Source organism: Lichenostomus cassidix, chromosome 28 (assembly GCF_008360975.1).
Source record: "Lichenostomus cassidix isolate B80296 chromosome 28, HeHo_3.0, whole genome shotgun sequence".
In the NCBI taxonomy this organism is placed as follows: Eukaryota; Metazoa; Chordata; class Aves; order Passeriformes; family Meliphagidae; genus Lichenostomus; species Lichenostomus cassidix.
The window spans coordinates 5,596,798-5,608,947 of record NC_139508.1 but is presented as its reverse complement, the minus strand read 5'-3'; the positions used below and the strand labels follow the sequence as shown (position 1 = coordinate 5,608,947).

General features: G+C 44.8%; 1 protein-coding gene across 6 annotated transcripts in view; it reads left to right on the top strand.

Moving 5' to 3' along the window:
- The window catches only part of MATK (megakaryocyte-associated tyrosine kinase), a 35,027-nt gene that overhangs the window by 10,024 nt on the left and 12,853 nt on the right, over window positions 1–12,150 (top strand). For 2 of the 6 annotated variants that reach the window (XM_085040164.1, XM_085040160.1), the window contains exons 1-2: window positions 10,608–10,721; window positions 10,863–10,895. The exons of 2 other annotated variants lie outside the window; for them this stretch is intronic. In XM_085040164.1, the coding sequence (XP_084896290.1) occupies window positions 10,863–10,895 (33 nt within the window). In that variant the 5' untranslated portion in view covers window positions 10,608–10,721. Of the gene's footprint in view, window positions 1–10,607; window positions 10,722–10,862; window positions 10,896–12,150 lie in introns of those variants that run through there. 2 more of the 6 variants (XM_085040166.1, XM_085040169.1) reach the window with 2 other exon arrangements.

Genomic DNA, 12,150 nt, shown 5'->3' with positions numbered 1-12,150 from the left:
GCTCAAGGGTGTTGCACCTACAGAAAGTTAAAGGGGAAAAAACAAGTAGGCTGAGCAAGTACTTCAGAGATGTTTTAAGCTTTACCAAAGGACAAATTGTGACAGACTTGGGATTTTCTGTGGGCTGACAGTTGAAGCAGAAGGATTTGTGATGGAGGATTCTGTTCTGCCTCTTCCCTCAGCATTTGCTTATAGGCACCATTTGAGACAGGATATCCTGCTGGACAGACCTGAATGTGCATATTGCCAGGTGGTACCTCTGTGACAGGCTTCAGTCACTTTATCACCGTTGGATGATTTTCACCTCCGTTTGGGCTTTGCTGTGGTTCCCTGACTCCTGTGGCAGCCGGTCTTGACTCCCTCTGTAGGCAGCAGAACGCAGTGGCCCCGGCGAGGTACGTGTCAGGTATCTGTGGCTCCCAGACCTCTGAGGACACACAGGTGTTATTGGTGACTCTGATGTTTTCGGGCGGGTGGCCAACAGATGGTCAGGGTGCCAGGGCTTTGCTTTGCCTTGGCATTGCAGCCTGTGTGAAGCCTGTGGCTCCATGTCAGCTGTCAGGGTACCTGAGTCATAGAATCACAGGATCTCCTGAGCTGGAGGGACCCACAAGGATCATCACTCCAAGCCCTGGCCCTGCACAGACACCCCAACAATCCCACCCTGGGCATCCCTGGCAGCATTGTCCAAACGCTCCTGGAGCTCTGGCAGCCTTGGGGCAGGGACCATTCCCTGGGGAGCCTGGGCAGTGCCCCAGCAGCCTCTGGGGGAAGAACCTTTCCCTGAGATCATCCCAAGCCTGACCCAGCTCCAGCCATTCCCTGGGCTCCTGTCCCTGTCCCAGAGCAGAGCTCAGCCCCTGCCCCTCCGGCTCCCCTCGGGAGGAGCTGCAGCCCCTGAGGAGTCTCCCCTCAGTCTCCTCTGCTCCAGCTGAACAAGCCAACTGCCCTCAGCCACTCCTCAGACCCTTTCCCAGCTCTGTGTCCCTCCTTTGGACACTCTCTGACTCTTTAGATCCTTCTGATCTTGTGGTGCTCAAAGTGCCCCCAGCATTTGAGGTGAGGCTTCCCCAGCACAGAGCACAGCAGGACAATCCCCACCTTCGACTAAAGTAACTAAAGGAGTTGCTGTGTGTAGTATTGATCTCAGACTGCCGTTTCTTGAGGGATGTGGTTTTTTCCACTAATACAGTGTGTTTCAGTCCTTAATAAATATCTCTAGGCGTTGCCAGAGGTAATGAGTGATAATGAGTTAATGAATCAGCTTTGACTTTCCAGTGAATGTCAGAAGTACCTCTAGGCTTCAGCGCCTCACCTGCTTCCTTTGAATGGTGAGATGATGTGTTTCTTATTTATCAGTGTTCCAGACCTGGGTATTTCTAGTCAAAATTAAAAAATCTTACTCTTTTTTTCTTTTTTCCCATTGCAAAATGACCTGTTTTGAATTGATATCTGTCATGCTGGTAAGAACACTGGATTGTTTAACTTTTAATGAGGTCTTGTATCTTGCTTTAGATGTTTGCAACATACTGTAATATTGTGTTGATTCAAACTGGGAACCATTTAGAAATGGAATGGACCTCTCATGGGAATGAATTAAAACTACCTTCTTGTCCAGAGTTGCTGTCAGTGATTCCTGCTGTTTCCCTGCACCCCCACCTGAGCTCTTCTGGAGTGAGCACAATTACCCTGATCCCAACCCATTCCCTTCCAACACCACAAAAATGTCCTTAGGTATTTGTGGTGGTTTTGATTGGCCCAGAACATCAGTGAAGTGTTTTTAACATCTAGGAGAAATTTGGACCCCTCAGAAGCTGTTGTAGTAGGCCTGGAGAGGTGTCTGAGGGGTGGGGAGTGGCACAAAGATGGCTCCTGTGTGTCCTGAGTGCAAGTTCTGGAAGTTTTTACATCAAGTCCAGCAGAGCCAATCTCTGATGGCTCTGAAGGTGATGGACATGCTGCCGGCCAAGTTTGGGCCAATTGGAGGTGCTGGTTACGCCTCTGTGAAAACATGTTTAAGAAAAATTCAAAACAAAGCAGGCGCGCACTTCTTTCACTTTGTAGTTGGAGGAGGAGGAGGTGGAGGTGAAAATATGTAGAGGGAGAACAGCATGGAGAGTGCCAAGGTCAGTGAAGAAGAGGGGAGAAAGAGGTGCTCCAGTGCTTCCGGCACCGGAGCTGAAACTTTCTGCTAGCCGTGGTGGAAGCTATGGGGGGAGCAAGAAGTTTCTCCTGCAGCCCATGGAGTCCATAAGGATGCAGAAATCCACCCACAGCTCACTCCAGAGGAGCAGGTGGATGCCTGGAAAAGACTGTGAACCAGTGGGAGTCTCATCTAAGAGTTAAAACTGCAAAAGGCCTTGACTGGGAGAGAAAGGCTTTTCCTTGCTCCTGGCATGGAAGCAGCCTGGCCTCGGCTCGGGAGAGTCTGCACAGCACCTTATGGACAAAGAGACTCATGTTGCAGCAAAATTCGGGCGGGATGTTGCTCATGAGATTGGACCCACGCCAAAGAAGTTCTCAAAGGACTGTCTCTCGTGGGAAGGACCCCTGGCTAAGTAGAGAACCTCTTTTCCTGATTGGACTGACCAGAGGACCCCTCAACCTGCCCCCTGTCTGTGTTGCTGGTTTGGAGAGAGGGAAGGGGGTGGGGTGAGCGCAGAGATTGCTTCTTAAGAGGGTGGGGGTGAGAGCAGAAAACTGTCTGGAGAGAAACAAGTAGAGATAAAGAGTATTTGTAGTAGAAGAATTGTGGTGATGAGTAAATTTGAGAATCTGCTCTGTGGACTGAAAAGAGATCCCACACCCTGCCCCCCCCCACCACCTGGCTTGTGGATTGTAAAGGAGGAAAGGGGGTGAATACTATAGGTTCTTAAGAGGGAGGGGGGGAGTGAACCAAAACTGTATGAAAAGTTTATTTTTGCCTGCATTTATCCTCCAACTCTGTTAGGTAATTAAACCACTTTTTTTGCAACTTTAAGCTTGGAGCCTGTTTGCCCTCTTTTCATGCGTCCTCCTGGCAAATGTCCTTGTCTCAAACCCAAGACAGTATTTTTCTAGAAATAATTATGCAATATTTGAAGCAGAATAAGAAATTGAATTTATGAATTGTCTGCTGTCTGCCATGCCAATGAAATAAAACCAACTATTTTTTTACTACAGTCTTTTTTCTCTCTTTCTACTGGAATTCTGTATACAGGATAATTAGTTATGAGCAACAAACATCTGTGAGCAACTACAAAGAGCAAGCAGGACCACTGCTGCTCGAATCCAGCATCCATGCCTTTGTATGTATATGTTTCATTTGAAAGTTCCTGCCAGTACAGGTAGTTGGTTCTCAAATTAGACACTTCAAACAACAACTTCCTTCAGTCGTGGTAGGGGATGAGCTTCTTGTCCAGAGGCTCTTTCTGAAGAAGCCTCTCTCTATGTATAGAGAAAAAGAATAACTTATTCAGTGTGAAATTACAACCTTCTTGCTCAAACATCTGCTTCTTGTCAGAAATTCAGTTCTCATAAATAGGTTGTGTTTAATGCACATTCTGCAGTAAATCTGCTGGACAGGACTTGGAGCAACCTGGTCTAGAGGAAGGTGTCCCTGACCATGGCAGAGGGTGGGACTGGATGGGCTTTAAGGTCCCTTCCAATCCAAACCATCCCATGATTCTATGATTCTGAATCATGTCTCCAAACAGGATTTGAAGTGCCTTATTGCATAAGCAATGCTTTTTCATATCTGTTTGTTTAGAGAATGAGATGAACAGTGAATGATAAGTGTTCTCCATTAATTTCTTGAAATTATGCTGGAACAGGTGATATTCCTGTAGCACTGTATTTGAGAAATTAAACCATTACAGAATTAGCATTTCACCTTTTTAAGGGGTGATGTATTTTATCTTACTCCATCACTGATTTATTTTTGATGTGGGGAGGGCAGGGAGGGGAAGGTTTCAGTAGGTACAGTCTTTGAGGCCTCTAAAAATACCTTCCTCAATGTGTATGTATTGAAAAATAGGAGAGAGTGAGCGCTATATTTGTGATTAAAATTGCCATATTTGTCCTGTTGAGGAAGCAAGAAGTGCTAACAATTGGCTCGCATTTAACCTGTCTTGTTCTGAGATTTATTTTTAGGAATGAGAAAAACTTTTTCTTCAAATAAAATGCAAATATTTTTATTATAAGTGTAGTTTTGTGGAATGATTATGTTCTGTTTCAGAATTTACAGTTATGGAGCTTTTTTTTTTCCACCTGCATTCTTATGTTTTTTGTTAAATGTTTTCTGTTTAAAGAAGAAATGTACATTGATGTGCTAAACATCTCTTTCCTAACTTAATTATGTGAAAGCATGGGAACACATCTTCTGGGATGCCTTCAGTCCAGCAGCTGGTTATTGATATGTCCATTCATGCATGGACCCAGGGCCAGTCACCCCCATGGAGGGGTGTGTGCAGCTCAGCTAGCTATGAGACACAAAGCTCGAGGGGGCATTTTTCCCCAACCTGTGTGACTGTCCCCATTTGCCACCTGAGTGACAGCATGGTGGTTGTGGTGGGACAAAAAAGATATGATCCTCAAAGGGCTGTTTGCAAAGGGCTACAGCATCTCACAAGTGCTTAACCCAGGAGTTACCACATCTAAAACTGCACATTTTTCAGAGCAAGTACGTGATGTACCTGCAACTGCCTGGCCTCTTTGAACTTTGCTCTATGCTTGTTGTGGTCCTTAGTCTGTCCCTTTCTGAAAACTTAAATGACAAATAGGCTGGGGCAAAAGGGTCTTTAGTTCTTCATACTTGGTGAGGTCAGTGCATCCAACCAAGAACACCTGCCAACAATGTTGTCATTTGGATCTAAACCAGCTGCCTCAGGTGTGCTCTGCAGGCAGCAAAGAGCTGATCACACAGGTACGTTTGGACATGGAGAATGATAGAATCCTGGAATATCCTGAGCTGGAAGGGACCCACAAGGATCATCAGCCCAAGCCCTGGCCCTGCACAGACACCCCAACAATCCCACCCTGGGCATCCCTGGCAGCATTGTCCAAACACTCCTGGAGCTCTGGCAGCCTTGGGGCAGGGACCGTTCCCTGGGGAGCCTGGGCAGTGCCCCAGCAGCCTCTGGGGGAAGAACCTTTCCCTGAGATCATCCCAAGCCCTGACACAGTCCATGCCATATGTAAGTCTTGCAGCCAAGACTGAACTTGTTGGATAAGAAGCCTGAAATCAATGGGTTCTATGTGAATTCTTGCAGAAGTGATGTCAGATGAAGTTAAAACAATTCATAAAAAGTTCACAGCTACTTGAAACCATGAGAACAGGGTGCAGAGCAATGGATCTCCCAGGAAGAGAACACCAGAAATCCCTATTTTGTTGACAGTTGTCCAAACAGATTCACACAGAAACTGTAATTGAGTATAAGGCTAAATAATAACTTGGTAGTAGGTGATAGGATGAAAATAGAGCCAGCAGTTACCTTAGATTATTATAATGTTAAAAAACAGCCCCTCAGGGAAATTTGTCTGTCTAAATGAGGGTGTAATGAGTTGGATCAAGGCATCACATGCACATTAAGAATTACGTGATAGAAGCGTAGAAGTTTCTGTGTAATTTTTCTGTGTTATCTTTTTGTATACAAGCCTGTGCTTGTTTCCCAGGTGTGCCAGCATTGTGAGGGGCCTGACACCCTATTATACAGAATGGTGATAAAATCCAGTATCCTGACACAGAGTGTGGGTTGGCCCTTGCACATGGGGTGACAGAGCCCTGCTTTAGGGACATCAACAGTGTGAGGCAGCGAAGGACAAATTTATCAAACCACCAGTGCTTGCGAGCTTTTTATAAATTGCAGGTTTGAATGTGACCCCAAAGGGTGGTTTTTTGTTTTTAATCTGAGTGTTTCAGGAAATTTTCCATTTATTTTCAGAGGACATTTAATGTTTAATAGAAAAACAGTACTTTCATTGAAAGGGAAATGAATATGTTGCCCTGCTGTACCAGGAGCACTTAGAATGACAAAAGTGCAACAAGAAAGGCGTTGTTCAGCAGGCAGGAAGCCGAGGAAACAGGAGCCCTGCAGGATGCAAACCACGTCAATGTGGGCTCTGTGGTAGCTCTGCATAGGAGCAGGTGCAACGCGTATCCGGGGAGCCTAGGGAGGTGGGACATGTTTCTAGGGTAGTGAACGTCACAGAGCCTGTTTATGTTTTAGAAGGGTGCACATCAAGGAAAAGTTAAAAACTCTGATAGAAATGTATGCTTTAAATCAGTTCACAGCAGTGAATGCACTCTTAAGATAACTTGGTGTGATCTGAGTGTGTTGTTCAGCTTTGCCCAAAGTTCCTCTCCTAAAGTTGTCATCTATGCTGTGAAACCAAACCCTTTCACAAAGGTTTTCTACTACATTTTTCTTGAAAGTCATGCCAATGTCACAGTTAACAAGGAAATAATGTTATCACTTCAGAAAAACCCAACAACTAAGCAGAGCACAATCAAACCTCAAGTGTATTTCTTAAAATATTCCTGGAAGTTATTTCACAATTGGTTTTGACTGTTCAAGTCAATGTCTCTAAGAACCTTTTGCTCCAAATGTTCACTCATTTTTGGACATTGTACTTCATGTCTTCTCTGAGTTATGGTTTTGAAAATGTCTGAGCAGAAGAATTGTCAAATCTTTCATATGGCCTAGGAATAAGATCATGCACATGAGCACAGTGTGCTCATTCAGAGTTGTCTTTATTGTTGTTTTCCCCAATGTCTACTTTTATCCCAGAGTACTTACAAGTACAACTTATAAGGGTTCCAGTACTTATTCCTCACTCTTGAGAGACTGTGACAGCTCTCTTTGTCTGTGGGACCAGGTGAGCATCTGAAGTTACTCTGCAGTTACTGTCCTTAGCTGAGCCTGGAAATGTAGCATGAATAGAAGTTTAGCAGCAGCTCATTTCTGAGAACTGCGCAGAGAAGGGATGCTAAGCGTGGAGAAAGTATTGTGAGCAGTAACCTATTCAGAAATGTGCTGCAATATTTAAAGCATCAGATGTACAGCATCATGGAGACATTCATGTCAGCTTGTGATAAAAACTTTAAAATCTTTCAGGCCTAACTTCAGCTTTGTAGTTGATATAGCCACCATCAAAGAAATAATTGGAATTAAATTTCTATTTGCAGCAAAGAATCTGGGAGAGTCTTGAATTGCCTTTGGTTTTGAAAAACTTCTTACCATTGCAGAAACTTGGAATGGGGAAATGGTTTGGGTGGAAAGGGACCTGAAAGCTCATCTCATTCCACCCCCTGCCATGGGCAGCCCATTCCACTAGCCCAGGTTGCTCCAAGCCCCATCCAGTGTGGCACTGGACACTTCCAGGGATCCAGAGGCAGCCACACCTGCTCTGGTCACCCTGTGCCAGGGCCTCACCACCCTCACAGCCAAGAATCCCTTCCCAATTTACCACCTAACCCTGCCCTCTGGCAATGGGAAGCCATTCCCCCTTGTCCTGTCCCTCCATCCCTTGTCCCAGGTCCCTCTCCAGCTCTCCTGGAGCTCCTTCAGGCCCTGCCAGGGGCTCTGAGGTCTCCCTGGAGCTTCTCTTCTCCATTTGAACACCTCCAGCTCTCCCAGCCTGGCCCCAGAGCAGAGAGGCTCCAGCCCTTGGAGCATCTCCATGGCCTCCTCTGGCCTGGCTCTAGCAGCTCCATGTCCTGCTGATGTTGTTACCCAGGGCTGAGGCAGCTCTGCAGGTGAGGTCTCACCTGAGGGGGCAGAGGGGCAGAATCCCCCCTTCCCCTGCTGCCCACACTGGGGGCTCAGCCCAGCACAGGGGGGTTTCTGGGGCTCAGTGCCCATGGCCAGGGCAGGTTGAGCCTCTCACCCACCAACACCCCCACATGACTGCTTCTGATCCATTCTCTGCCCAGCTTGGGTTTGTGCTTGGGATTGCACTGACCCAGGTGCAGGAATTGCACTTGGCCTTGTTGAACTTCATGAGATGGGCACAGACTTCCCCTCCCATCTTTGCAGAGATCCTAACTTTGCCAGGTGTGCCGCTTGAGCATTAGCTAGAACACTGGGGAGGCTGAGTGCCAGCCAGGTGCTCAAGCAGAAGCTTTTGCTTAACAAAGCAGAGCCTTTAGCAAAGGCATTGGTTCAGTGTTGCATTAAAGGTGCAAATATCAGTAATAAACTTAATCCACCACTGCCAGCTGTTCTAATAATTACTCTAGTTACAAGGAATAAAACAAATTGGGGAAAATTTCATAGGAGCAGCTGACAATAGTATGAAGGAACTTAAATGCTGTTAAGGATGTCTTCCTAAACAGTAAAGAATTGGGTTATTGAGCCAACTGCTAAAAATAGAGGAAAGAAGCAACAAACTTGTGAAAAAGAAGGTGACAAAACCAAAGCAGAGCTACAGCTGTCTCTGAAAGTGTACCTTGAGGGCTTCTGGGTGTACCTCCTGTTTGACATGACTGAGTAGGAGAGGTTGACACTTTCCTTGCGGGACAAATTGCTGTGTGAGGCTTTTGATTTCAGACATATTCATCATGGTTTTTAACATTATTGCACCATTATTTTTCAACAATGCTTGATCAAGCTGTTGAACTTATACCATAAGGTTTATTTCATGCATAATCACCTTACTTTGATTTTTCCAATATATATTTGTGGGCTTTCATGTAGGGTGTTGTATTAGTCAGGCTTTCTTTCTCTGGGCAAATACAGTTTTCAGTGCTGGGACAGATGATGACACATTTAGATTATTTGCATTGCTATTATTTTGTGAATTCCTGAAAATGTTACTTTGCTGTGACTTCAGAAATTGTGCATTAAAATTCAAAATCTAAATTAAATCTTCACTTCCAGTGAGATCAGGTTTTGTTCTTCCCATTTTTACTATAAGCAAAGGCAAATAAAAAGAAAAAAACCCAAATGTAAGTATTATTTATTCCTGGAAAACATTTATGATAACACAGGCAGGTGATTGACTGGCACCAGGAAGGGGTGATAATCTTCAAGAGAACATACTTGAGTGCACAATGGACTCAAAAAAATATGCTATAAGAAATTCTTTGCTAAATAATTGCTACTTCCTATAAGCTTTAAAATTAAGAAGTCCATCGTGGTGACAACCCTTGTCACTGCATGGGAATTAATTTTGCTGCGGTTAAATACCTCTGTAGGGTTTTCAATCGGCTCTTTCTAGAGCCCTTTGCAGCTTCAATGGATGCTGCATTTCCTTCCTGTCTTGAATTGCAGTGTAACATGGCTGGGAGCTTTTAAAATCACTGTTACTCAACAGCGTGGCAACATTTTAATAAGGAATACCTATGTACACCTTGAGAAAATACATTCTGGTGAGAAATTCCATGAGAACTACCTGTGTTACTGTCGTGGATAGTTATCCTGAAGGATGTACTTTGTGTTCCAGATTGGAAATAGTGAATTTTAAAGTATCAAACTTCCCTGTAAGCTCTGAGTGCAGCTGCAATGGGTTTATGTTTAGTATTCAGAGAGTAATGCTAGAAACCTACACCAAAATAAAAAATGTGACAGGAAGTGGGGAAAACACTTCTCCTTTGCATACAACCATCAAACTGCAGGAGGTGAGTGATGGGAAAATGCCAGTAAAGAATAGAAATATCCATGGAGACCCCCAAAGACTTGGTTTAAGTGACAGAGGTGATATATTCAGCTTTTGGTGTGCTTTTGAGGGAGAATTTCTTGTATGATTACTACAGTTAAGAAGATTACCAGGCAGCTGTAAAATCCTGCATGCACTTGGTTGTCAGAGATCATTAACATTTTTAGAAAGGAGCTCTGAAATCAGCTCATCGTTCCCCTGACATTCATCCCAAGGAAGCTCTGCCACCAAGTGCAGGTCAAAGGATTGATATGTAGGGGGTATGTGCATTTTGGTGATAAAAGAGCAAATATAACTTCTTACTTGGCTGTTTATATAATCAAAATTCCCACAAAAGTGAATACGTTCCTGGTAGTTTGATGATCTGTGGCAAAGCAGTCTAGAAATTAATTTCTAGCTGCAAACTCCAAGGCAGAGTCCCAAGGATGGGCAGATGTCCAAAGAAGTAGCAAGGTTTGGTTAAAGGGAAAGCATATTTGTCTGATTTTTTTTACTTCTAACAGGTGACTTTAATCCTCTCCAGAGACAATGGGACTTTTTGTAGACAAGTCTTTAAAAGAAGGATTTGGAGAGTCCTCAGAGCCCATTCCAGTGCCTAAACAGTCTCCCAGAGAGGTGGGGAGAAAGTTTGGAGGAGGGCCTGGGGTCACAGGACAAGAGGGAATGGCTTTCCACTGCCAGAGGACAGGGTTAGATGGGATATTGCAGAGACATTCTCCCTTGAGAGGGTGGAGAGGCCCTGGCACAGGGTGCCCAGAGCAGCTGAGTCTGCCCCTGGATCCCTGGCAGTGTCCAAGGCCAGGCTGGATGGGTGGGAGGTGCTGGGTATGGAATAAGATGAGCTTTAAGATCCCTTCCAACCCCAACCATTCTGGGATTCTGTGGTTCTATGGATTTGTCAGAGCTGTGTTTCCAGCCCCAGGCACTCCCACTTGACTTCTACAAAGCTCATGTTGCTTTTCGGAACGCTCACAGTTGTTATTTATAGAAAAGCTTTTAAGGGAAGTCTCAGATGCTGTAACTGTGGGCTCATTCCAGAGAATCTAAAGCTCAGTTGATCAGCTTCTCATATTTTCTTACTTCAGGTAAAGCAAGATTCCAGAATTATTTAAATAGTTTTTAAACATGTTTTTAATTCTTTGCCTGCTGATGTTTGCTGTTAAAAAACTGACTGAAATATATTTATTTTTGTGATGGGTTTCCTTTCTCATCTCTTGCATTGACAGATGAACCTGGACTGCAAGATCCCTGTTAGGAAGGTAAGTTGGATGCTTTAGAGACTGTGAGCTGCCAGGAACTCTTTACTATAGAAAAAGAAAATCTTCCCTGTGAGGATGGTGAGGCCCTGGCACAGGGTGTCCAGAGCAGCTGTGGCTGCCCCTGGATCCCTGGCATTGTCAAGGCCAGGTTGAACAGGGTTTGGAGCACCCTGGTGTGGTGGAAGGTGTCCCTGCCCATGGCAGGGGGTGGAATGGGATGGGCTTTAAGGTTCCTTCCAACCCAAACCGTTCTGGGATTCAGTGAATCTGTAATGAAATGATGCGCAGGTAGAGAAGAGCAGTTAATACCAGTTTGCTGAATGTCCCCGACAGTGGGATACTGAAGATCCTCTCTGCAATTAACACTTTTAAACTACTGAGAGATGTGGACTGCATTTTATTTATTATTATACTTCTATCATTAGTAACACCAGAAATTTTGTTGGTGTTTCTCAGATTTAAGTAAAGAGATTTATCAAAATGAGTAGAGCATAGAACCATAGAAAATCCTGAGCTGGAAGGGACCCACAAGGATCATCAGCCCAAGCCCTGGCCCTGCACAGACACCCCAACAATCCCACCCTGGGCATCCCTGGCAGCATTATCCAAACACTCCTGGAGCTCTGGCAGCCTTGGGGTAGGGACCATTCCCTGGGGAGCCTGGGCAGTGCCCCAGCAGCCTCTGGGGGAAGAACCTTTCCCTGAGATCATCCTAACCCCCTGACACGAGAGTCCTGGTTAATTTGGTTCTCCACAATGACAGGGCAAGCTGGGGGTGTCCCACTAACTGGTATAAATGTCTATAAATGAACTGCTACTTGTCCTCAGTGTTTCTATGTGCCATTGGGTCCTCTGTCCCATTTTTTATTGCCTATGTGGAAAACAGAATTTATTTTAGCACATAAAACTGTACAGTGCATGACTCAAGCCGTCTCCCATCCTGTTTGCTCAGTTGTTCTTGGTTTGATACGCAGCAGGAAAGGTTGTTTACATGTAATTTTTTCATTAACAGTTGCAGTTTTCTTGACTCTGCAATGAGAGCATTGGCTTTCTTGATCAATACCAAATAAGCAAACATTAAAATCCTACAGTTACTCTAGCTGAATATGATGAAAGAGAAACCAATCTGAGATTAAGTTAAAATTGCAGTAGTCAGTCTTGCCTGAAACATATGTGGCTTAGGGCAGAAGGTTGATGAAGAAGGCTTCAGCTTGGACACCAAATTCATTATTTCATATTTCCAAAGGAGCTGCCT